The following is a 25,186-nucleotide window of genomic DNA, read 5'->3' on the forward strand; positions in this document are numbered from 1 at the left end:
ATTCATGAAAGTTATCTAGATAGCCATACTCAACAGCCCCTTGGGGAGTTCTAGCACAGTTGAAGGAACCCAGAGACTTGGTGTTCAGTAGCGATTGTTTTGGTTCCTGTTGTATCCTTGTTCGACAAGGGGGCCCTAGAACCTGAGAACTTCAAAACTGACATAACAAAAAAACACATGGCTAAAAGTTGATAGAAGACTTACAGCCCAATCCTGAGCTGCCTGGCGCACCCAGCCTTGGAGGCACAGAGAACAGCTATTGCCAGATCCTGCACGCCCTGGGCTACTGCAGGATGCGCCTCAGGAGAAGGGGACGTCCGTCCCCTTCTCCTGGGTAAGGTAAGCAGCCCCCACAATGGGGCTACTCACTTTACTGAACAAAAGGTTGGTGGTAAAGGCATTTGTGTAGGGCGCCGAGCCCTCCACGAATGCCTTGGATCCTGTGGAGCAGAGCTCCACCGGCGTGCCTCCCGGCATCATGCCTCCATGTCACGTGTCCCCTGCCCCCCTTCCTGGAAGCCCCGTCCCTGCTTACTGTGCCACAGCTTGGTGGTCCATGAGACTGCTGAGCCATGGAGGCTGGGCTAGCACAGGTGGCAGCCTGGCTGTGAGGCTTGCAAACATGCCTTAGGTTTGCGACAGTCCACAGCGGCACAGTCTGGATTAGGCTGCAATCCTAACCAACTTTCCAGCACTGACATAAAGGCAATGCAACTCCGAGGTAAGGGAACAAACATTGCCTTACCTTGAGGGAGGCCTCCATGACTGCCCCCTGACTGCAGGATACAGCACATAGCCCATTGGCATAGCTATGCAAGTGCTGGAATGTTGGTTAGGATTGCATCCTAAATGTGTATTCTTACAGGGAAGTTCTCTTTTCACCATTTTAATGTTTAATATTCTTTAATATTATTTCTTCTTTGAAAGCTGTCCCAGTTTTGGAAACAGCTCTTTTCCTTCTTGAATGTCAGCAGCTATATTCATTTTGTGCAGTAGCCTGAGAGAGCCTAAAAGAACCACTACATGCAAGAAGTAGGGGTAATGCTCCAAAGTCTAGAAAGAAACATTGAAACAGGACTGCCTTATGACAAAAGGGATTTTTTTTTTAAATTTCTGCCCAATGTTGCATATACACAACAGGCACCAAATGTGCACACCTTTAGGCAAGGCAAAAATGGGTTAGACAAGTTCTAATGTATGCATAGGCTTTGTGTAGTAAGTGACCTTTTGGTGCAACTACTTTCCAGAAGGTATACTTATTCCCTTCTAAAGGACACTGACAATCATCAACTAAACACATGCTTTATTCAAGTTCCATTTTTCAGTCAAGTATTTTAATATTACAAAAACTGCCAAATTCAATATCAAAGTTATGCTGAAACATTTAGAGAGCAAGAGCAGATTTTCAGTTCTCAAGCCTATTTCAGACATCTGATGATGCAGTTTGCCCCCAAGAACTCAAACCACTTCTCTGTGCATTTAGCTACATGGGTGAAGCTACACTATGCAGTTTAGGGTCTTTAAGGCTGCTAAAGTTATATACAGCCCAATTCTATAGAGCTTTCACTCTGCTTCACAGCTTATACAAAACATTAGGTGTTGTCCTGATGAAGCTCAATGCCAGAGGTCTTTAGGCTTTTAGATAAGACAGCCAACTTGCATCTCCACTTGTCAGTACATAATGATTTTAGGATGTACCATCTGGCAATGACAGCAAACAGCAGTGTGGACACAAACTGGAACTTAGAACAATCCTGGTGCTTCTCACAACTTCATACCACCCCTATAAACTGCTCTATTGCAGTAGTCCTTTAATCTGTTCCTGTACATTTTCTGGCACATTGGCCTGTACCTGTAGTAATGAGCCACTACCAAGTAAAATACATTAGGTAACATACGTTTTCAGTGATTTTATGCCTAGAAATAAATTTACATTTTTACATTAGTGTGCAGTTTTAGAACATATCAAAATAGAGTGCAGATATGCAATCTCAACCTACAACTTAGGGCTATCTCATAGGTAGACTTATCTTAAAAGGTGAGAAGTCATCCCTTCAGCTTTTTAAAAAAGTACAATTACATTCATGATATGTCAGTATCTTTCACTCAACTAAGGACATTCTTTTCTAATTAACTAGCCTAGAACAAATGCAATACTCCAGTTCTCAGTTGTGGCAATATGGAATACTGTATGCTTTAGAACAGGGGTGTCCAAACATTTTGGCAGGAGGGCCACATCATCTCTCTGACACTGTGAAAAAAAATTAATTTACATTAAAAATTTAAATAAATTTACATAAATGAATTTATTAGAGATGGAACTTATATGAATAAATGACAGTCTTGCAGTAGCTCAAGGCCTATAAAAGGCCTTGGACAAAGCAAGGCCAGCCTTTCCTTTGCTGCCACTGCTGCATCATAGACATGAAATAGCAAGTAGTGGAAGGAGCCCTTGTCCCACAGCTCAGGTGGAAGGTCAAATAGTCGTCCTCATGCTGAGAGCAGTTGCAACAGGCCAGCATGGGCTCCAGCAAGTCTCTGGAGGGCCAGAGGCTCATTGGAGACTGGGGGCTCCCCGAGGGCCTGATTGGGAGTCCTTGAGGGCCGCAAGTGGCCCCCAGACCGGGGTTTGGGCACCCCTGCTTTAGAACCAATGTCTGGTTTTCTTTCCTCAAACACTTTTCCTTCATGATGAGAGGAAAACATCTTTCTCCAAAATAATTAACAAGTATATTATCTTGGTTAGTTTTACTAACATAATACTCTGTTAGAACACTGATGTCATATGCCAAATGCAGTATTTCATCTATTCTTGAACTCGTGGATTGTATCAGCATCCACTGTAATGTCAATAATTTAAACTTAAGGTACTGAAAGTTCTGAGAATTGTTTCACACAGCAATAAAAGATAGGTTATACTGTAAGGAGAGGAAGTGGAAGGAAGCTCACAAAAGGAAACTTCTGTACTCCCTGAAAGACTGCACTCTGTGCAGAGTGCTGTAAGGGACTGGGGGTGGGTGGGCAAAAATCATTGTTCACCCCATCCTGCAACCAGAAGTGCCTTCTGTTCCCACAATAGGTACTTGGGGTACAACTCAATGAGTTTAGATCTGATGGACATCAGCACCATCTCTGTGAGGACAATCAATGCATACTCATTTGAGTAATCCACAGAGAAATGGCGCTGATGTAAAACTTTCCATCCTTTAGCCAAAATTAAACAATTGGGAACAGACCAAGGCATTGCATGCTCCCTTTCCCCAGCATCTCATCATCCTTGGTGCAAATTCCATCACCTTCATCCATGGTTCTTCATGTCTATACCAACAACCATGTCTATAACCAGAGCAACTCATAACTCAGGATTTGTTAGCAGATTCAGTCCTCTGGTTTCATATACCAGAGTACAAGCTTAAACATGGTTATCAGTATAGACATGACAAATCACAGTGTGTATATGAATTTTATGAGAAAGAAAGGGGAGGAGAAGGTAGTAAGTGATCTCAAAAGTCCATTCCAAATTCCTCAACCGTGGACTTAAGTGGTAAGAAGTGTTGCTTTTGTAACTCTGTGGTGTCTGAACTACAGTATTCAGTATGAAACCAAAGCAGTAATCTTTGAGTTTTGCACTGTAGGCAAAATGGGAACAGCAAATCACTATTTTTAATGTTTACAGTGCAATACAGCATATATAATTTCTAACTCTTATCCAAAGGCTTTATTGGATGGAGGCACAGTGTTAAGTGATTTAACATCTCTTGATTAATGTGCTATACTTAAAGACCATTTGTACATGACCTGCAAAGGAGGAGAGCCATTGGATGTTTCCAAACTTTTCTCCTTGGTGGGAGAAGGATCATAATACTTCAAATAGAGGAATATCATGTTGACCTGAAGTTTTTGAATGTTGAGCTTTTTCCACTCAGCCTCCATATACCAATGTTTGAATATGAACACAGAAAGGTAACAAAGTTGCTTGGATTTGTCCTACTGAATGTTTTAGGGGAAAAGATAAACATGAAAAGACGCCCAGTTCTTCACTATTAGTTATATTCAACTACATGTTGAGAGTAATTCCAGTGTATGACAGTATATAAAAATAAAAGCTATGATTGACAACGAAGAAAACTATTAATATTCACATTCTAGGATGCCACCAGTAAAGCAGCAACAAAACTAGTATAAAGCAGCTACAATCAGAGAAGCTTCATAAATGTAATAGCTATAATATCTGAAACTTCATTGGTATTTTAAATTGCACATCAGGGATCCTGCTGGTCCTAGAGAAAAAGAACATGCCAAGTTTCTAGTTTAGCAGGGTCCACATTTTTTATTACTCATTTCGCTTTTCAGCAGTTTCATTTAGATTCAGGGCAATAACGATTACTTAAATATTAACTCTACTACATAACCAACAGATATGAAACATCTTGGGCCTAGGTATAAAAATACAGGAAAAAGATTCTAAATGTTTTACCATCCCAGTGTCAGTTTTCTTGGTTATAAAAGATCATTTTACATGTTAAAGGAAGCAAAGCCTTTTTTAAAAATCCATATAAGAATGTCTATTTTCATAAAAATATAGCCTTTCCCTTCTAAATTTTTCTACACTACCACGGGATAACAGTGGCTCCCAAACAACTCATATAGCCAAAAGGAAAACAAAATTCCATAAAAATATCGCATCTAAAATATCCGCCTATATATATATAATTCATCTTCCATGGAATTTAGGGTTATTTAATAAGCTGTCAAATCTGATTTACAAAGTAACTAAAGAGAAAGTTTGAAATATTTACATTATACACACTTTTTTCAAAATTGCAGTGCTATTAGATAATGGAATGTTTTATATCAATAATGAATTCAAGCCTAACAGGGCAACTCCAGGTCAAAGTGGCCCTTTTATACAGTTAAATTCCAATGACCAATATTCTGTAAAAGATATGTTTGTAAATCACAATTATGTCTACAAGATCATTAAGTTAATAGTGTTAAATAATATTTATAACAATCAGGGACAGTATATATTCTTGCTTTAAGAAACAAGAATCTGAGACAAAAAAAGTCTAAATTTAAAGCAGTTGCTTGAAAGGTTATTCAAATGATTTAAAATGTAGTGGCTTTGTCAGAATGTCCATGTCAGGTAAAAAGGTAGTGAAACTCTTAGATAGCATTTCTAAAAAGAACTTGTGACTGCACAGTAAAAAACAACACTTGCACTCAACATGGTGCACATAGAAGACTAGAGCTTATGAATGATGTTGGATGTCATCCAACATCAAGGATGAACCATCTTCTGTTGGCAAAGTCCTTTTGTCCCTTGGAATTTTGTACTTTCACCGTAGCCAGGACGATGGAACCCACTGAGGTTCAGTATCAAGTTTGTTAATCAGACGAAGTAATTCTTGATATGCTTTATCAATATCAGAATTGACAATGGCTGTATCAAAGTAATGGCCGTTGTTTTGTTCCATCTCTCTAGTTTTCTCTATGATTTCTCGTAGTTCTTCTGGCTGAAGTTGAAACAGAAATTATACTGATTTCAGTGGACCTTTGTGGACACACACACAGAATCTTGGGGAAACAGATGAGATAGTACTACCAATACAGACAAGCCAGTCTCTAACTACATGTGGCACTCAGTTGTGTGAATATTTTCTCCAAGAAACTACAATTTGAATTGGAAGTTTCCATGCATGGGATATGTATATTCCTCTCTTTTACCCTGGGCTGTTTAAATATCAAAAATTGGGCCTTTGGAAGAGTTTTTACCTTTCCCCCCCTGGAGAAACATGGGGTATGGCAATTTTGATGAGAAAAATAGCCTGCATGGAAAAAATAAGCACTCCCACCATCCCTTATGTGAACTTCTGATCCAGACTATAGCTTCCCAGTTCTACATAAAGTGTACTTAAGAAAATCCACCCTGAGGAAAGCATTTCTACAACTGAGCATTATACGTCACTTGAACCAGACTTGCAAAATTGCTGCACAGATTTAGGCATCTCAAACTCTTAGGACCAGTTTTGCCAATACTTGTGCAGCAAGATTGGGTTCTATGCCATTAGCAGCATTCAAATGGGAAATTACATGAATGGGGGGGGGGAATTACATGAAAAGCTACTTCTCACAACCAATACTGCTAGTGCTGCTGAAAATGCTGCATGATTTACTCTCCACTTGAACTCTCCATTTCAAAATATTACCTATGTGGCAAGACACCCAATCATATGGAAGAGTTAAGCATGTAATGTAAAGACCAGATTACAGCTAGTCTTCTCAAATAAAATTATGTGGTCTTAAGTTTAACCTACGGTTTGCTTAGAATCATGATTCTTGTCACCAAGAAAGTTAAAAAAAGAAAAGAAATGAGAGTAGATTTGAACGACTGGTTTAGGTGGCTTGGATGAAAAAAATCTCTCAAAATAAAAAGTTCTTGAAGAGAACCACTATACTAGCAATCTAAGCTGATCTTGTGATGATTATCACAATAAAATGGGGCATACAGTTTTCTAATTTTGCACTATAAAGGGAAGGGTGCTCTATGTAGAAACACTGGTCAAACACTTCACTACAGAGTTAATTCCCTGTGGTTATATCCAAGTGAAAGTTCCTGAAAAATTCACAATATGTTCTGTAACCTGAATCACTAGAAAGAATAAAACAGAAACAGTCTGACTGTTTACAGGATAGGAACCTTCAGGTTATCTTCTGTTCATGCTCTAGTGCTTACTGCTGCTGCTTCACTGTTTATAGAGTGTTTACAAACTGTTGTATCGCAGGTCAGGCCAACTTCTTATTCCAGAGATTGACCAGAACCTCAAAAGGATAGTCATGCCAATAGCAACATATCTGGGGGTCATCCAGAATCCCATTGGATCCAAATGGCCCTCAGCAGTTAGCTCATCTTAACTAGACCCCCAGTAATCCAGGATTAGACCCACAATTTGCCCTGGATGAAGTAGCACTCCCTCTGAACGAGCAGGTTTGCAGCATTGGAGTCCTGGACATGCAGCTGTTCCTGGAGGCTCAAGTGGCATCTGTGGCCAGGAGGGCTTTTGTCCAGCTTCAGCTGGTGCGCTGGCTACAGCAGTACCTGTGTCAGTTGGATCTGGTGATGGTAAAGGCCCATGCCCTTATGACATGTTAGTGCATTACAGTAGTCTATCTGGTGCTACTCCAAAAATGGTTCAGAAGCTGCAGTTGGTGGAGAATGAGGCAGCTTGGTTGATCACTGAGGCTAGGCGTGCAGAATCTACTATGCTGTATCTCCAGCAGCTACACTGGCTGCCCATTCCTTTCCGAGACCAATTCAAGGTGTTGGTGATGACCTTTAAAGCTCTATACGACAAAGGACCAGGATACCTCAAGGACTGCCTTTCTTCATGTATTCCTGCAAGTCTCCTGCGGTCATCAGAGAGGGCCCTTTTTAGAGTACTTCCACCATCTGAAGCCGGGGATGGGGGTGGGGTGGGCAGTGAGGTGTAAGGCCTTCTTGGTCATGATGCCATGCCTCTGGAATCAGCTGCCAGAAGAACTGAAGGTAGCCTCTTTAGTATATGGTTTCTGGTGGGATTTGAAGACCCATCTGTTTTGCCTGGCATTTGTGGAGGCACTCCTTAAGGACCCCTTCTTAACTATTATGCTACTGAAATTTTAATCTGCTCTTTTACTGTTATCTTTTAAATTGTTTTAATGTTTTTTATAGTTTTTAATAGTTGATTCCAATGTTTTATTTTTATGTGTTTGCACATAGCTTTGGGTTTTTAGAAAAGCAGCATAGAAATTTAGATCACACTTTTTTTTTAGAACTATAGTGAGCCACCTGCTAGAACAGAAGTGCCCAAAAGAACTTTTTGGCAGGAGGGCCACATCATCTCTCTGACACTATGTCAGGGACTGGGGGAAAAAAGAATTTACATTTCAAATTTGAATAACTTTGCAAAAATTTACATAAATGAATATATTCGAGATGGAACTTATATGACTGAATGAAGGTCTTCCAATAGCTCAAGGCCTATAAGAGACCTTGCACATAAGGCTGGCCTTTCCTCAGCTGCCACTGCTGCATCACAGACATGAAATAGCAAGGAGTGGAGGGAGCCGCTCATCCCACAGCTCATGCAACAGGTTGAACAGTCACCCTCATGCTGAGAACAGTTGAGTCAGGCCAGCCCGGGCTCCAGCAAGTCTCTGGAGGGCCAGAGGCTCACTGGAGACTGGGGGCTCCCTACGGGCCAGATTGGACTCCTCCAGGGCCACAAGTGGTCCCTGGGCTTTGCATCCCTGTGCTAGAAGAATGACTTGTGTCACCTACTGACCCCCTCCAAATATTCATTCACTATAAAGTTATTATTGTTTGTAGATGGAAGTGTTACAAATGAGTATACATCCTTTAGTCTACTACCACCTGCATCAGGATGCACATCTGTATTATAGTGGTTGTCCAAATCCTACTGAAGTGGTTTGATGCACCTTCAAATATCAATGGAGATATGCAGATGCATTGTGAGCACCCATTAGCTCTATTACCCAGGATGATAAATGGGGGCCAATCCTATCCAACTTTCCAGCACTGGTGCAGTCGCAATACAGCCCCGAGGTAAGGGAACAAATCTTCCCATACATTGAGGAGGCCTCTGTGACTGCCTCCGTCCACAGGATGCAGTGCACACCCCATGGGTATGGCTGCACTGGCACTGGAAAATTGGATAGGATTGGGCCCTGGGTCAGGTATGCATCAGATCTGGCTTATGCTTCAAAACTAAAGATTTATAAAGTAGTTTTAAGTGTGGCAAAATATACAGTGCAGGTTCCAAAACCAGCATAAGCAAGAGTCTCACCCCCACTAGCCCACAGACTGGGTTCCGGAATCAAGTTAAATCTAAAATCCGGCCTTCCTCTTCTATTCTTAGTATCTAGCTGCTGCATTCTACAAAACTTAGAAACGTAGAAGCAAATATACACAACGATGGTTGGGACTGAAAATGTACTGTAGTGTGCTCTTATAATGGATTTGTGGAACACTTACCAAAAAGGTTCGCCATCAGTGTTACAAACATTGCATATGAATATTACCTTTGGATTTTTACCCTCTTTGGCCAGTAATGCACGAAGCCGCTCTTGGGAAGGTGGTGCAATGAAGATAATATATGGTTTCAAGTCTGAGTTTCGTAGGCTCCTCAGTGACTGAAATATAATTTGCGCTAATTATTATATTTATATAGGAAAAAATAGATTGTTCATATAAATTATTTACTGCCAGTACAAATTTTAGCATAACAACATTGTATAGAAATAGTCAATTTCTATTATAATTATGCAAAACACCTATCCAGGAAAACCAGTTAGTTCTTGCGGAAACTAGCTAATCAAGTTAAACACGTGAACTCAAAAGTCTTTTAGTTTAGGGCAGGGGTGCTCAAACATTTTGGCAGGAGGGCCACATCATCTATCTGACACTGTGTCGGGGGCCAGGAAAAAAAATTAATTTGCATTTCAAATTTGAATAAATTTGCACAATTTACATGAATATATTTGAGGCAGAACTTATATGAATGAATGAATTCAAACCAGTTCTTAAGCACTTTCACACACAGGAAGGGCGGCAAAAAATCAAAACTTTAGATATAGGCTGATGGGTTCTGAGCTGTCTGTGACAGATCAGGAGAGAGATCTTGGGGTGGTGGTGGACAGGTCGATGAAAGTGTCGACCCAATGTGCGGCAGCAGTAGAAGGCCAATTCTATGCTTGGGATCATTAAGAAAGGTATTGAGAACAAAACAGCTAATATTATAATGCCGTTGTACAAATCTATGGTAAGGCCACACCTGGAGTATTGTGTCCAGTTCTGGTCGCCACATCTCAAAAAAGACATAGTGGAAATGGAAAAGGTGCAAAAGAGAGCGACTAAGGTGATTACGGGGCTGGGGCACCTTTCATATGAGGAAAGGCTACGGCGTTTGGGCCTCTTCAGCCTAGAAAAGAGGCGCCAGAGGGGGGACATGATTGAGACATACAAAATTATGCAGGGGATGGACAGAGTGGATAGGGAGATGCTCTTTACACTCTCACATAACACCAGAACCAGGGGACATCCACTAAAATTGAGTGTTGGGAGAGTTAGAACAGATAAAAGAAAGTATTTCTTTACTCAGCATGTGGTTGGTCTGTGGAACTCTTTGCCACAGGATATGGTGACGGTGACTGGCCTGGACGCCTTTAAAAGGGGACTGGACAAGTTCCTGGAGGAAAAATCCATTACGGGGTACAAGCCATGATGTGTATGCGCAACCTCCTGATTTTAGAAATGGGTTATGTCAGAATGCCAGATGCAAGGGAGGGCACCAGGATGCAGGTCTCTTGTTATCTGGTGTGTTCCTTGGGGCATTTGGTGGGCCGCTGTGAGATACAGGAAGCTGGACTAGATGGGCCTATGGCCTGATCCAGTGAGGCTGTTCTTATGTTCCTGTCGTGAATATGTACATGTTAGGCCTTGGTTAGCATGTGGAGCCTGAACCAAACTAAGTCAGTAAAGGAGAAGTGCCTAGCAGTTCCAGGTTGCAAGAATGTGAGTAAACAAACACAAAGATTGTTGTCTCTCCTCTGCTGGCCAGAAAGGACAGACAAAAAGATTTACAACTCATTGGAATGTAGCACCTTTAGACAGAATGGTGCCTTATCAAGCTGATGAAATGCAGCTGTGGATCTCCAGTTGGGAGGGGTAAGAACTAAGAGGACTAGCAACCAGACCCACTTCGAGAAGGTTCTGTCCTCAAAAGTTTCTGATTGGACAGTCTAAATAAGTATGAAGTCACCTCAGTACTATTAGCATAAGAAGTATAATAATGAGGCCTAAAGGGTGGGTCCAGCCCCTTCTTGGACAGAGGTTTTGGGTGCAACATCCTACACACTGTGAGCTCCATTGTCCAACATGGGCATCTGGCCTCACAGGTAGCCTGGAGCTAAAAGATCTACAAGAAGCTGACCCAGGTGAGAGATAGGGATTAACAGAGATAGCCAGCTAGCTTTATTTTATTGCTGATATGTTTCCTAGATGTTTATGCCTCTAGTATTTGCTGCCTTATGTAACTTATGTAACTTTATGTACTTAATAAACTAAAATAAAAATAAACTAAAATTTATTTTAATAAATATTAAATTATTATAATATATAATATATAATATATATAATATTATAATAAACTAAAATTTATAAAAATAAAAATAAAATAAAATTTTATTTTACTAAGTTGTTTCATTGTCTGTTGGGTACAAAGGTTCAGAATCCTGCCTAGCCATTCAGTGCTAATTGAGTGCTCACTGAGGTCCAGTAACTTGAGGACTGAAGCTCTAAATGGAGAAAGCACTCAGTGTTTGCAAGGGACAGAATTAAGCTTAGAGGGTCTCAGTGTCCCTGGACTGAGACACTGGCATGTACAGGGGGCCTTCAGGGCTTTAAGGTTTGAGAACCAAGAACTCTGAGCACCCGAAACCCCCCTAAGGCTGCAACAATCCTCCAGCCAGTTCTTAAGCACTTTCACACACAGGAAGTGTGATCTTCGAGCTAGTTCTTCACACACACCCATCTGCTCGCTTGCCTCCTCGTCCTCCCTCCCTCCCTCGGGTGGCATGTGCTCCTGCCTGGCCACCCATCCATGTGTCCGCTCAGCTGCCTGCCCACCTTCTCTCCCTCCCTTGTGTGGCTTGTGCTGCAGCCTGGATAGCGTCGGGACTGGGCGTGAGCTGCGGTGAGGGCCGGGTGCCCATTGAAGATGGGGGGTCCCTGTGGGGGCTGGCTGGTGACCCACTGCGGGCCACAAGTGGCCTGTGGTCTGGGGTTTGGGCAGCCCTGGTTTAGGGCAACACATGTAACCATAAAAATGAACTCTGATTAAATTGTATGAATTGGTATAAAATCCAATGTGCGTGCTAACAAAAAGAGATACCAAGAAGCTGCAGTTGTAAAGTAAAATGGGATACAGGGTACCCGAGTACAAGCCAGAGTTGTTCATTTTAGACCATGCTGTCAATCCAAATGCCATAACTACAGTTAGCAGCAGGATGGTTAAAACACAAAGCTATGCAAGGATCATGTTTTTTCTATTATAATTACATGAACTGGAAGAATTGGCTACTTTCATATTTCAGGGACTCTAAATTTGGAGAAGCCATATGCCTGCTATGACTTGCTCTTCAGCCACAAAATAATAATGTAGCACACCACACCTTTGAAGGAGTGGCACACAGTAATTTAGCAATTTGTTTTCTATGCGCTTTTGTAGAATCATTTTCTCTTTTTCCACATTCTAACACAAGTGACATAATGTAAATGGTTTGTAACATATGGTTACGTATGTAACATATGGTCATAACATATGGCCTCTTCAGCCTAGAAAAGAAGCGCCTGGGGGGGACATGATTGAGACATACAAAATTATGCAGGGGATGGACAGAGTGGATAAAGAGATGCTCTTTACACTCTCACACAACACCAGAACCAGGGGACATCCACTAAAATTGAGTGTTGGGAGAATTAGAACAGACAAAAGAAAATATTTCTTTACTCAGCGTGTGGTTGGTCTGTGGAACTCCTTGCCACAGGATGTGGTGATGGCATCTGGCCTGGATGCCTTTAAAAGGGGATTGGACAAGTTTCTAGAGGAAAAATCCATTACAGGTTACAAGCTATGATGTGTATGTGCAATCTCCTGATTTTAGAAATGGGCTATGTCAGAATTCCAGATGCAAGAGAGGGCACCAGGATGAGGTCTTGTTATTTGGTGTGCTCCCTGGGGCATTTGGTGGGCCGCTGTGAGATACAGGAAGTTGGACTAGATGAGCCTATGGCCTGATCCAGTGGGGCTATTCTTATGTTCTTATGGTTCATGGGCTCTCCTAAACAGCAGAAAAGGTTCTGTAAACTTGTGACAAAATTCTGGAAACAATGTGACAAAATACTGTACTGGGCTGAATACTGAAAGTATGAAGATCCTTTGACTAGAGCTGCCTCCTACTGCATATGGCAGATGCTGTTTACCTAAAACACATAAAATGCAAAAGGGATACTGACATTCCAAAGCACTCATGGCTAGGTACCTGAAAGTTCTATCTGGCCATGGCACCTTGGGCATGTTTTCTGATGTCTAAAGATATGCACATTCCCTTTAACATTTTAAATATTTGCTGCTGAAAACAGTTACTGGTGTTAAGTTAGTTACCATACAAAGTGAAAAGCAGACCTGAAATCCAAGAGGTGGGTTAACTTTTTGTTACTTGACTGGCTCAAACACCAAGCTGGTAATTATACTTTCCAAGATGCCTTGAACTTTTTCTTTAAAATACTATGCCACATGAAGCACAGCTTTAAAAATACATGGTTCCTCAAGAGAAAAAAGGTTACTGTGCAATCAAGAATTTATCAGAATATTGTTTTAGAGAGGTTCAAAAACCCAGTGTGTGCTTGATGCATCATACCTACAATATTAATTTTCTTTTTATGAAAGGTATACAGTAAGGAGGAACATTTTTCAATGTTGGAACACAAAGATTTATGTTTTTAGTCAACTTTTTAAAAACATACTACTCTGCCATTAAAGTAATCCCTGGAATTGAATTAATAAAATATAATGTACAATGACAATGTAATGTTCTCTCCCAGGAAGAGAACATAGGAAGTTGGTCCACTGATCCTTAAAGTCAGCAGGGTCCATCTAGCACACATAGACTTAATTCACACAGGTCAATTCATTTACTAAAACAATACTAAAGAATTGAGCCTTCAACATTATTATCAACAGTATTTATATACAGTTTTTCAACTAAAAGGAGCTTTTCACTCCTAAAGGCATATAAAGCAATGGTATTGCCACGTATGTTATATGGCTCACCGATCTGGTTTTTGGGACCAATAGAACAGCTTGAGCGACTCCAGCAAGTCTTTTTTCGGAAGCTTTTAGCCCTACCCCCATGTATAGCCTCTGAAGTTATACGCTTGGAATTGGGACTTCCAAAGATTTCAACCTTGATTTGGAAAGCTATTATTGGATTTAAATACAGACTTACAATTGCTGAAAATCTTCCTATTTTCACAAAACTAGCAGCACAAGAATGCTGCTGGGTAAAATGGAATAACAACATTAATATGAAAATATGTGAGCTGGGCCTACAGTCACTAGAAAAATTCAGTGGAAGAAGCTATTCGCTGCTTGTTGAAAAGCTATTAATTCAAGATTGGGACTGCCTCCTAAAGGAGGCTAAGCATAAATGCTTCCCTTCTTATTTTGGAATTAAATTTCCCACTAAATTTTCTTCACCCATTTATTTTTATGCACTGACGGTTCCCAAGCTGAGGCGTGCTTATATGATTGCACGATGTAATGCTTTACCAACGGCACAAATGAAGGGTCGTTTTCAAAGGATTCCTCCTGAGCAGCGTTAGTGTGACTGTCCCTTAACTGAATTAGACATCCTGGTGCATATCTTTTTCCAATGCCCAAAATATACAGCAAGGAGAGATCAATTCTTTAAAAAATGGATACATAAATTTTCTGTTTTCGAACTCTTTAAGATTGAAATTACTGTTAAGTAGTCTTTGCAAAGAGTGTATTCTGGATATAGCCAAATTCTGTTTCTATGTGGTTTTAAACTCTGGTTTTAAGATTTTAGATATGTGTAGGTGTGTGGCTTATGTGCTGATCAACCTAATAAACTTGAACGAAAAGTTCAAAGTTTCTCTGTAAAGTGGTTTACAGAGAAAAATCAAATAACTAATGGCTAATAATAAAAAAAGATACAAAAGAACACCAGCAGACAAACACTAGAAAAGACACTGCTGGGGTGAGGAGGGCCAGTTACTCTCCCCCTGCTGTTCATACCAGACTAAGGCAACATAATATCTAACACTTCAGTGTGCACACACACTTCTAGTACCTGTGTATGAAGATTTAGGAGACATATCTTTCCAGAATTTATGACTTGCCGTACAGAGTCAATACTGGTGCCATACAGATTCTTCTCAAATTCACCATGCTCAATAAACTTTCCTGCTGCGATGTCAGCTTCAAACACTTGCCGTGACACAAAATGGTAATCTCTGCCAGCTACTTCATTGTCTCTTCTATTTCGTGTTGTGTCTGTAGAAAACAGTGAACAAATCCAAGTTAAGACTAATAAATCTCTAAATGTGCATCTGTGCAGAAGACATTTCTATGTCAGTTTGCAAGACTTTATATGAACAAAAATAACAGCTATTTGTCTTCCTGAAATCTTTCTCAACTGAACGCTCTTGTGCTAAACTAAAAACATTCATCTTTAGAGTCTTTCATTCATAAAGGATTGCAAACATGGCCTCATGGCCTCTGAGAGGAATTTTATAAGAGGGTACAAAATTTATTTTGGGCCCCTTTGAAAGGGAGAGGGGTGTAAAACAGAGTGGGGAAGGGTGGTAATGGGCAAGCAGAATGGTGGCCAGGAGGGGCACAACAGGATGGGGGAAGGGTGAAGATAGCTGGAAAGATCTTTGGAGCCCAGGTCTACCGATCCATGTGGTCCTGGCAGTAATATGGAAAACAAATACACTCTAAATCTCTCTAAAATCTTTTAAATATAGAAAATCATGCAGCAAATTAGTATATTTAGGCTTCCACTAGAATGGAAAGCATCCTGTGCACACCAAAACTTGCTTCTACAGCAGCTGTAGTCCTGGAGCTGTGTCCCTGAGCTCCTAAACACTCCTTTGTGGTAAGCAGATCCACAAGCCAAAGAGCAGGACAGTTTCCTCCCAGATTTGACACTGTGTTAAGGAGTGCCATGTATGCATTCCTTGTTCCATATATGGCTTGCCAGTAGCTGGAGTTGCATGCTTGTGGTAGTGTCCCCAGCATTCCGTGCGAGCAACAAGTCTGAGTAGATAGGAAAATGTAAGATCCCAGGAAATTTCTGGGCCAAAGATTGGCTCCTGGGCCCTGGGCTCCTGGACCCCCTTTCTGACCCTGGGCCTGGATACAAATGACTCCCCTTACCCCGCTCTTCTAGGCCCTGATTGCAAACCAATTGGGTTCCAAAAATATTTTCATAACACAGCAATCTTTGGCATGTGTCCAATCATACATAACATGTCCAGTCATGTAAATGTCTTCAGCACAAAAATGTACTACATGAAGCTGAGATTGTCACATGCAACTGAAACTATAGACAGTACTCCATAACCACCTCCAAGTAAATTAGAGTTTAACCTAGTTATACTTAAGTAGCTGACTTGTTCTTGTGGAATGATCCACACACAGCAAAGGTTCGACATCAGAACACAGGACAGTGGCAATATGTCCAACCTTTCCAACTTACGTGGAACTGCAGAAGCAAATCTGTCAGCTTCATTATTCATTAGTCTTTGCCGCAGTTCATTTTGACCACAGTTCTGTGGGCCAATCAGGACAATGGGTCGTTTCCTATTTGCTGGTTGGTGATAAAGTGACATTTCCTCATAAGTTAAGATCTCCTCATTGTCATAATCTTCAGAGAGATGGAACAAAATAAATTAAGTTTTCTTTCCCCAAAGCAAGCATTAATTACAGTGACATTCATATGGTCTTTCTGAGAGCCTGTGATCTTTTCTGTAATCCTTGATATTGAAAGCCACATCCAGAGGAGTAGCTGTGCAAAAACAGTCACCTTAAAGACTACAAAATATATTACAGCTTAAGAAACCATTATTCCTACTTGAGTTGAAACAGATTCCAGACAGTACCATGTGCATTCCTTAGCCATTTTACTTCATGGTTTACAGTTCAGATAGCCCAATCCTGAGCTGCCTGGAGAGCAGGGCTTCTGTGGTGCCAAAATCGGCTGCCGCAGTATCCCCCCCAGGAAGCTGCCGCTGTCTTCGCTGGAGAAAAGGACTTTTGTCCCCTTCCCCCAAGTAAGGGAAGAAGCCCTGCAATGGGGCTACTTGATTCTGCAGCGGCTCTTGAACTGGCGCAGAGTCCCATGTTGGGCTATATAGCCTGACATGGAGCTCAAGTTCCAGTGAAGCTGAGCTCTGCCAGTCCCCGCCCCCCTCCCGCCCTGCTCCCTCCCCCCACCATGCTTCTTCTCTGCCTGCCACCCACCCTCCGCCCACCCCAGAATGCCTCCCCACAAGTTCCCACTCAGCTCTCCACTGTCCAGCAGGTTCAGGTGACCACAAGGGGGCAGAATGCGGGCCCAGTACAGACTCATGCTGGGCTAGCTACGGCACTAGGCCTGTGGTAAGGGCTCACAAATGTGCGACATTGTGCACCAGCGGTAAGCCGGTGCAAAGGGCTCAGGATTGGGCCCTGAATCTGTTTAGGCTTGAATGAATTTAGCATGGCTAGCATTTGGTCTCTAATTGAAGAATGAAGTTGCAGATCTCTTGACTAAGGTATGCAACTTGTCCCTCAAAACGGCCACAGTGCCAGAAGATTGGAGGATAGCAAATGTTACGCCTATTTTTAAAAAGGGAAAGAGGGGGGACCCGGGAAACTATAGGCCGGTCAGCCTAACATCCATACCGGGTAAGATGGTGGAATGCCTCATCAAAGATAGGATCTCAAAACACATAGATGAACAGGCCTTGCTGAGGGAGAGTCAGCATGGCTTCTGTAAGGGTAAGTCTTGCCTCACGAACCTTATAGAATTCTTTGAAAAGGTCAATAGGCATGTGGATTTGGGAGAACCCATGGACATTATATATCTGGACTTTCAGAAGGCGTTTGACACGGCCCCTCACCAAAGGCTACTGAAAAAACTCCACAGTCAGGGAATTAGAGGACAGGTCCTCTCATGGATTGAGAATTGCTTGAAGGCCAGGAAACAGAGAGTGGGTGTCAATGGGCAATTTTCACAATGGAGAGAAGTGAAAAGTGGTGTGCCCCAAGGATCTGTCCTGGGACCGGTGCTCTTCAACCTCTTCATAAATGACCTGGAGACAGGGTTGAGCAGTGAGGTGGCAAAGTTTGCAGACGACACCAAACTTTTCAGAGTGGTGAAGACCAGAAGACCAGAAGTGATTGTGAGGAGCTCCAGAAGGATCTCTCCAGACTGGCAGAATGGGCAGCAAAATGGCAGATGCGCTTCAATGTCAGTAAGTGTAAAGTCATGCACATTGGGGCAAAAAATCAAAACTTTAAATATAGGCTGATGGGTTCTGAGCTGTCTGTGACAGATCAGGAGAGAGATCTTGGGGTGGTGGTGGACAGGTCGATGAAAGTGTTGACCCAATGTGCGGCGGCAGTGAAGAAGGCCAATTCTATGCTTGGGATCATTAGGAAGGGTATTGAGAACAAAACGGCTAGTATTATAATGCCGTTGTACAAATCTATGGTAAGGCCACACCTGGAGTATTGTGTCCAGTTGTGGTCGCCGCATCTCAAAAAAGACATAGTGGAAATGGAAAAGGTGCAAAAGAGAGCGACTAAGATGATTACGGGGCTGGGGCACCTTCCTTATGAGGAAAGGCTACGGTGTTTGGGCCTCTTCAGCCTAGAAAAGAGACGCCTGAGGGGGGACATGATTGAGACATACAAAATTATGCAGGGGATGGACAGAGTGGATAGGGAGATGCTCTTTACACTCTCACATAATACCAGAACTAGGGGACATCCACTAAAATTGAGTGTTGGGCGGGTTAGGACAGACAAAAGAAAATATTTCTTTACTCAGCGTGTGGTCGATCTGTGGAACTCCTTGCCACAGGATGTGGTGCTGGCGTCTACCCTAGATGCCTTTAAAAGGGGATTGGACAAGTTTCTGGAGGAAAAATCCATTACGGGGTACAAGCCATGATGTGTATGCGCAACCTCCTGATTTTAGAAATGGGTTATGTCAGAATGCCAGATGCAGGGGAGGGCACCAGGATGAGGTCTCTTGTTATCTGGTGTGCTCCCTGGGGCATTTGGTGGGCTGCTGTGAGATACAGGAAGCTGGACTAGATCGGCCTATGGCCTGATCCAGTGGGGCTGTTCTTATGTTCTTACTCTTGTGAATTGTTATTGTACTTTTCTCATACATTTAAGCTTTATATGAAAATGGTCACAGACTCTCTCGTATCTTTGGCCCCACTTTTCATAATTTTCCCCCCAAATACATTTATAGACACCTACTGAAAATAATGTTTCATACATTTGACAAGGTAGACTGCAATCTATGAAAGCTTAAACACATTCATTGTACAGGTCCAGCCTATTTATACACAGATTTTTTATACACGGATTTGACTCAACACAAATGGCCTCTGCAAATGAGAAGGAATGTGCTGATCCCTGGAGAAGGGGAAAATGCATTCCTTTAAAATCTGTTTAAAAAACGGAACAGTCCTTTAACAATAGCCTCCTTAATGAGAGAGAGAGAGAAACCAGCTAGCTGACAATCCATCAATCCTTCTCTCCCCAGCAGGCCCTCCCTTCCCCTGAACACTTGAAAGAAAGGTGATCACTTTGCATTGGTGAAGGGAGGGGCTGAGTGTAAGCTCTCAGCTCTTTGTAAGCTCTTGGAGGAGGAGAATTATCTTATTAATGACTCTTATCTTACATCACAAAGGTCAGCAAGGCTGTTTTTAAATCACCAGAGCAAAGAAACTTTGTTTTTTAAACTGATTTGCTATAGTGCGGGTTTTTTGCCATCCATGTGAGTGCTTGAAACCCAATAATGTAAATTAATTCTTTTTTTCCCCAGCCCCCGACACAGTGTCAGAGAGATGATGTGGCCCTCCTGTCAAAAACTTTGGGTACCCCTGGCTTAGAATCTGTACCTTAACTATACAGTCTCATTCAAAATACTTAATATGACATACAAAAGGGATTATTAGATTTTAACACAAACTGTCCTTTATGAAACTAGTAATAGCACTGTGGTAAGTACTCTCCTCATTTATAGACAATGCATGAAGATTTTCCCAGCATACATCGATTTGCCTATTTAATAGTGTAAACTTGCAAACTCATTGCCTTAACATACCAATTTCTACTTGGACAGTAAAACACAATTTCACTCTTGAAAAACAAATGCTAGAGGTATTCTAATTTTCAATTTAAATTCTTAAATGAACAGTGAGCCAGCTACAAGCAACATCTGGCTCATGGGTGCTGTGTGAAGTGTTCTGCATGTGTATAGGAATCTTTCAGTTAACTCTTCTAGCACCAATCTTCCCTACCAAAGGTTGTGAGCCCTGCAGAGTAGTACCCCACGAGACACAAAGAACTACTGCCAGAAGAGAGAATCAGCTCCCCTTCACGTAAATGTAGAAGCAATTTGCATGAGTGCATGAGCTTTGAGACAGGCTATATTCTGTATTTTTTGAATGCACCATTAAGATTTAATTCTATACCTGCAAAACCAATAGAAGTTCTTTAATAAAAACACTGATCAACTAAAAAAATCTTGCAGTAGAAATCCTTACCATCATTTTTATTGGCATTATACAACACTTTTTTCCGTTTCTTTTTGTTTTTCTTCGCACACCACAGTTTTCCTATAAGTTTAAAATAAAGAGGGTCAAAGTTGTCCACTTACATTAACCGTCTTTCCAGCTGAATCTTAAAATCATTGAAGACCTCAGAATTCCTAGGTACAGGGGGTTCCCATATCAACGATTTTACTTAACCACAGATGGGCCCATGGGGCACCCATTGCATGCCCCCCCCCCCCGAAGGCAAAGGGAGCTGAGCTGGAGGGTCCTCAGAGCCCAGCAGAGGCCACGCTTGTCTGCCTGTGGCCTCTGCTGGGCTCAGAATGACGAATAGAGGCTGAAAAATGTAGCTTCCAGTTTTCAGCTGAAAACCAGAAGTAACGTTTTTATGCTTTAAAAGGCATTAGGAGGGCCGGGGGGGCATTCCCTCATATCTGAGGTTTCATTTAACCTTGGGGGGGGGGCTCTGAAATGGAACCCCTGTGGATACGGGGTCATGACTATACTGTACAAAACTAAACACTCAGGCTCACCAAGTAGCCTTAGAATCTAAAGACAAACATTAGGGAGGGAGATAAAACAATAACTTATCAAAAGGAATAACAAAAAGGAAGAAAAGTTAACTGGGATAAGCCATAGAAAAACAAATGCATTTGAAAGATGAACTTAAGTGTAAAATCCATGGAAAACTTGGCTAGTCCTAGGAAAAAGGATGTGAAGTTCAAACGCCAGTTTTCTTTTAACATTAAATGAAAACATTTTTGGAAGGGTTTAATTTACCTGATTTTTCTGGTTCTTTGTCTTCTTCTATAGTTTGCTTCATAGCTTCTCTTTGCTGCTGAAAACTTTTTCCTTAATGACAGAATATAAGGGCAATTAGTAATAGGAAACATTTCTCATTTTCCAGGAAACAGTAAACAATTGTTTCAAGGACAATCACAGAATGGACACAGATTTTGATCCTTTTAAGAACTCTAAGGGCACAATCCTATCTTGCGCTGGAACAGGCAAGCCAAGAGGCTTGCGCTGTATCCAGCACAGGATAGGTGCCCAAAGCGGCTCAGTCAGAAGTAAGGGGAAACTTTCCCCCCTTACCTCTGGGTAAGCCACTCTGGCCCCAATGGGCCTCCTTGGACTTATGCCACCTCCTGAGGTGGCACAAATCCAAGGAGAGCAGGGCAGTTTGAAGCCACTCCGTGCTCCTCGGAAACAGGGGTTGGGATCTGGCATAACTGCCGGGTCCCAGCCCTGTCTCCTGCTCCCCACCCACCCCACCCCCCAGGGCCACCGCCTGCCCCCCCCGGAACACCTCCCTCCAGGAATGCCGGCCTAGCTCAGCCAACACAAGGCTCAGTGCCTGCATCAGCACAGAGGCTCATATCAGCATCCGTGCGCCGGCCCAGCTGACTCACAAGGAGGCAACCCTCCTGGGCTGGTGCAAGGGACTTCAATAAAGATTCAACATGAGGAAAGATCCCAATGGTTCAAGAAAAAGTGTTCTAAGTAGTGACATCTTAATTTTTTTGTAAATACTGTACATGTAAGTCCCTTAGGAAATACCTGGAACAAGGCCTGCCAAAGGCTGATTTTCTTCATCCCCATCTCGGTAGGCCTGCCACCAGTTTGGATCTTCTTGGCTGATCACATGCAGTATATCGCCTTTTTGAAAGGATAGGCCTAACTCTCTGCAAGGGACATAGGGGTCATCAGATGGATCATAGTCAAAGTGAGCTTTCACATGGATCTAGGAAACAAAGAAGTATAAACATAAAACAGGACTTATAATTCTAAATATTCCTGATAAAGATTCCCCTTTATATTTAAAATTTATTCTATATTCCACTCTGAAGAACTCAAACAGAAATGTGACTACCATTAAGGGGGGCAATTTAAACAAGCAGGCACTTAGCATATGAGTCACTTAATCCAACATACTATTCTATTCTAGGTATTTTTTTCCATGAAGGAAGGAAGGCACTTATTCTTGTGTAAATGGAAGATGAGATTTCTACAAATCCTCTTCCTGCTGCAATCCTCTGTGCCACATATTAGCCTGGTGATCCCCAAGGTCCTGCGATTCTCAGGAGCAGATTTTTGGGGGTGCAACAGCATAGAAATGGGGGGAGTTGTCAAAAATCATCTCATACCCTCAGGTGAATGGAAATGTTTTATTCTTAGGAAAAAATTCTTAGGATACAACCACAGGAATATGTTTTACAAGCAAGAACAAAACAGATCCAATTTAGACTGCACTTATGTCAAATATCTACTATCGCAAGAAAATGGGAGGGAGGAGCATATTACTAGTAATTAAATAAAATAATCCTGAGTAGTAAATCTGAAGCCTTGGGGGGGGGGGGAATAAGTGCACACAACTCTGATCACAAAAATTCAATTTAAGGTAGAGAACCTGATAAGACATCAGTGTTCCATTCTCTGATCATCTCCACACACAGAAAAGCGATCTCACAATAAGGGATGTAAAAAGCAGTATGCCAATTCAAATGGCATACACAAGAATAGTTAATCAACTAACAGCTACGATCCAATGTGCCCTGCACAAACAAAAAGGTGTGTGCAAGATTGTCCAATTTTAACCAATTCCTCCCTTCCACCACTAAAGCTCTGCACCACATTTCATACTGGATGGCATCTTGACTCTCAGAAATGGCTTGGGGAAATGTATGGAACTGCAGTGGGGAGAAGGGGCAGGGAAACCTCACAGAAAAGCAGAATTCTGCTCATGCTTCTTTGGATCCAAACCAGAGTCCAAATGTATTGCCATGAGAATACAAGAAGAAAGCTCCTATATGATGTGGTTGCCAAAATCCTCAGTGATTGTGTGTTTGGGAATTCAGAATTCTTCGTCACTCCTCCACTGCATAGATAAATGCATTTGCACTAGAGTTGTTTTGCAAATTCTACACTAAGGTAAGATGTTTGTACTTCAATTGCGAAAGAAGAAAATGGCCATAAAGGGAGTGGTACACCAGCAGCATATTTTTCATTATAGAGTACCATAGTGACACAGAAGTCACCTATCCAACCTCACCCATCTAAAACCCTATGAAAAGCTGGGGAAGGTCAGGGGACACCTGGCAGCAACATGGAATGCAGTGAGGGGTGCCTGCAGCAGGAAGGAGGAATAAACAGATGCTTCAAGTGCTTTGATTGCTGTTGCCTTACAGTTTCTAAGTATTTCCCATTCCTTGCACACACACCATGCCACACCCCATGTTGTTATCAAAGGTCCCCAATCCTAGATAGCAACTTATCAGGGGCTTCAGAAAGGGAGGAGTGGGGTCAGGAATGCAGCTTCTGTTTCCACAGAATGTAACTTACACAGGGCACAATCCTAACCCACTTTCCAGCACCAACATAAGGGCAATGCAGCTCCGAGCTAAGGGAACAAACATTCCCTTACTTTGAGGAAGCCTCCATGAGTGCCACCAAACTACAGGATGTAGCACACATCCCACTGGCACAGCTATGCCAGTGCTGGAAAGTTGATTAGGATTTGGGCCACTGTTGCAAAAGTTTAAGTCAGGATGCAACTCATTATACAGCATACCATCAAAGTACTTTATATGTACTAATGCTTTATGAAGAATGAGAACACAGAGCCATAACCCCATGGGGTTAACAACCCAGACAGAAACAAGAGAGCAAAACAGGAAGGGGTGAAAACAGAGACAAAGGGTAATACATTATTGCTCCTGTTACACGTAGTCAAGCTTAAATATCATAGAGAAATACAAGTAAGATGTTGTGCCAAAGACGCCAAAAAAGGCGTGAAATGAAAACCTGTAGTAAGCAAAAAATGTTATTGTTCCACTAGATGAAGAGTCTCAAACTTTCTGGCATGCGGGCTGCATTGTGTATCTCACATGGTGTCATGGGCCAGAAAATAATAAATACATGGGGAAACAATGTGCTGAGAGTTTGATTGAATACAATAAGTGGGTTGAGGTGGAAGAAGATGGGAGTAGCAGGCAAAATGAACTTGCACAGAAAGAGGGGGAATGAAGTTTTTAAAAAGGATTGGGGGAAGCAGAGGGCAGAATTGACTTGCACAGGAAGAGTGAATAATTGATTTCAAAAAATGATTGAAAAGGCATGGGTATATACCACATTTAGCCTCTAGAAGTGCTGAAGAAATGGAATTCTGTTATATTGTAATGTGCTGCATTACATTCAGCACCTCTAATGGTTGAATGTGGTATATACTGATGCATATACTGATGCAGGTAGACCCGGAAGGGTGCCTTTTGAGCTATTTTTAGTCCTGAGAAACTGGGAAACCATGTGGGATGGATATGGCCTGTGGGCCGGGGTTTGGAGACCCCTGCACTAGACCCTTTTGTAGCATGTAATACCAGCTAAAAATCAAACTGCTTCTTTTGTTACAAGAACACTGATGCTTGCTCCACCTTTTTTTCTACAAGCATGCATTACTTCAGAAGTAATTCGATTTAGATAGGGCAGAGCAGAACAAGCTGTGCTATGCTTAATAGAAGCACACATGTACTTCTTTGAAGAGTGACTATAAGAGGAATTTCCTGGTGGCACAGAAAAAATGCGGGAGGAGCAGAGAAATAAATATCTAAACTGACAGCATGTTCCACTTTCAAGGCAGTAATTATTTGTTAGCAAACTGAAGAGCTTATGAAGAGAAATAGAACAATTCTGAACAGAAGAGATTATGACACAAAATCAGTAAAAGGAAACGGAAAAACTAACAATTCTTGCTCTCTAGTA

At 41.9% G+C, this 25,186-nt stretch overlaps 1 protein-coding gene across 2 annotated transcripts in view; it reads right to left on the reverse strand.

The window, feature by feature from the left end:
• Nucleotides 1-1,288: 1,288 nt before the first annotated feature.
• PALS1 (protein associated with LIN7 1, MAGUK p55 family member) overlaps nt 1,289-25,186 on the reverse strand; it is an 83,502-nt gene continuing 59,604 nt past the window's right edge. For both annotated transcript variants that reach the window (XM_066632883.1, XM_066632877.1), the window contains 7 exons: nt 21,989-22,172; nt 21,209-21,280; nt 20,420-20,491; nt 16,348-16,515; nt 14,935-15,137; nt 9,082-9,192; nt 1,289-5,516 (listed from right to left, as the gene is read on the reverse strand). In XM_066632883.1, coding sequence (XP_066488980.1) covers nt 5,340-5,516; nt 9,082-9,192; nt 14,935-15,137; nt 16,348-16,515; nt 20,420-20,491; nt 21,209-21,280; nt 21,989-22,172 — 987 coding nt within the window. In that variant the 3' untranslated portion in view covers nt 1,289-5,339. The remainder of the gene's footprint in view (nt 5,517-9,081; nt 9,193-14,934; nt 15,138-16,347; nt 16,516-20,419; nt 20,492-21,208; nt 21,281-21,988; nt 22,173-25,186) is intronic.

The sequence above is a fragment of the Tiliqua scincoides genome, chromosome 1 (assembly GCF_035046505.1).
Source record: "Tiliqua scincoides isolate rTilSci1 chromosome 1, rTilSci1.hap2, whole genome shotgun sequence".
Taxonomy (NCBI): Eukaryota; Metazoa; Chordata; class Lepidosauria; order Squamata; family Scincidae; genus Tiliqua; species Tiliqua scincoides.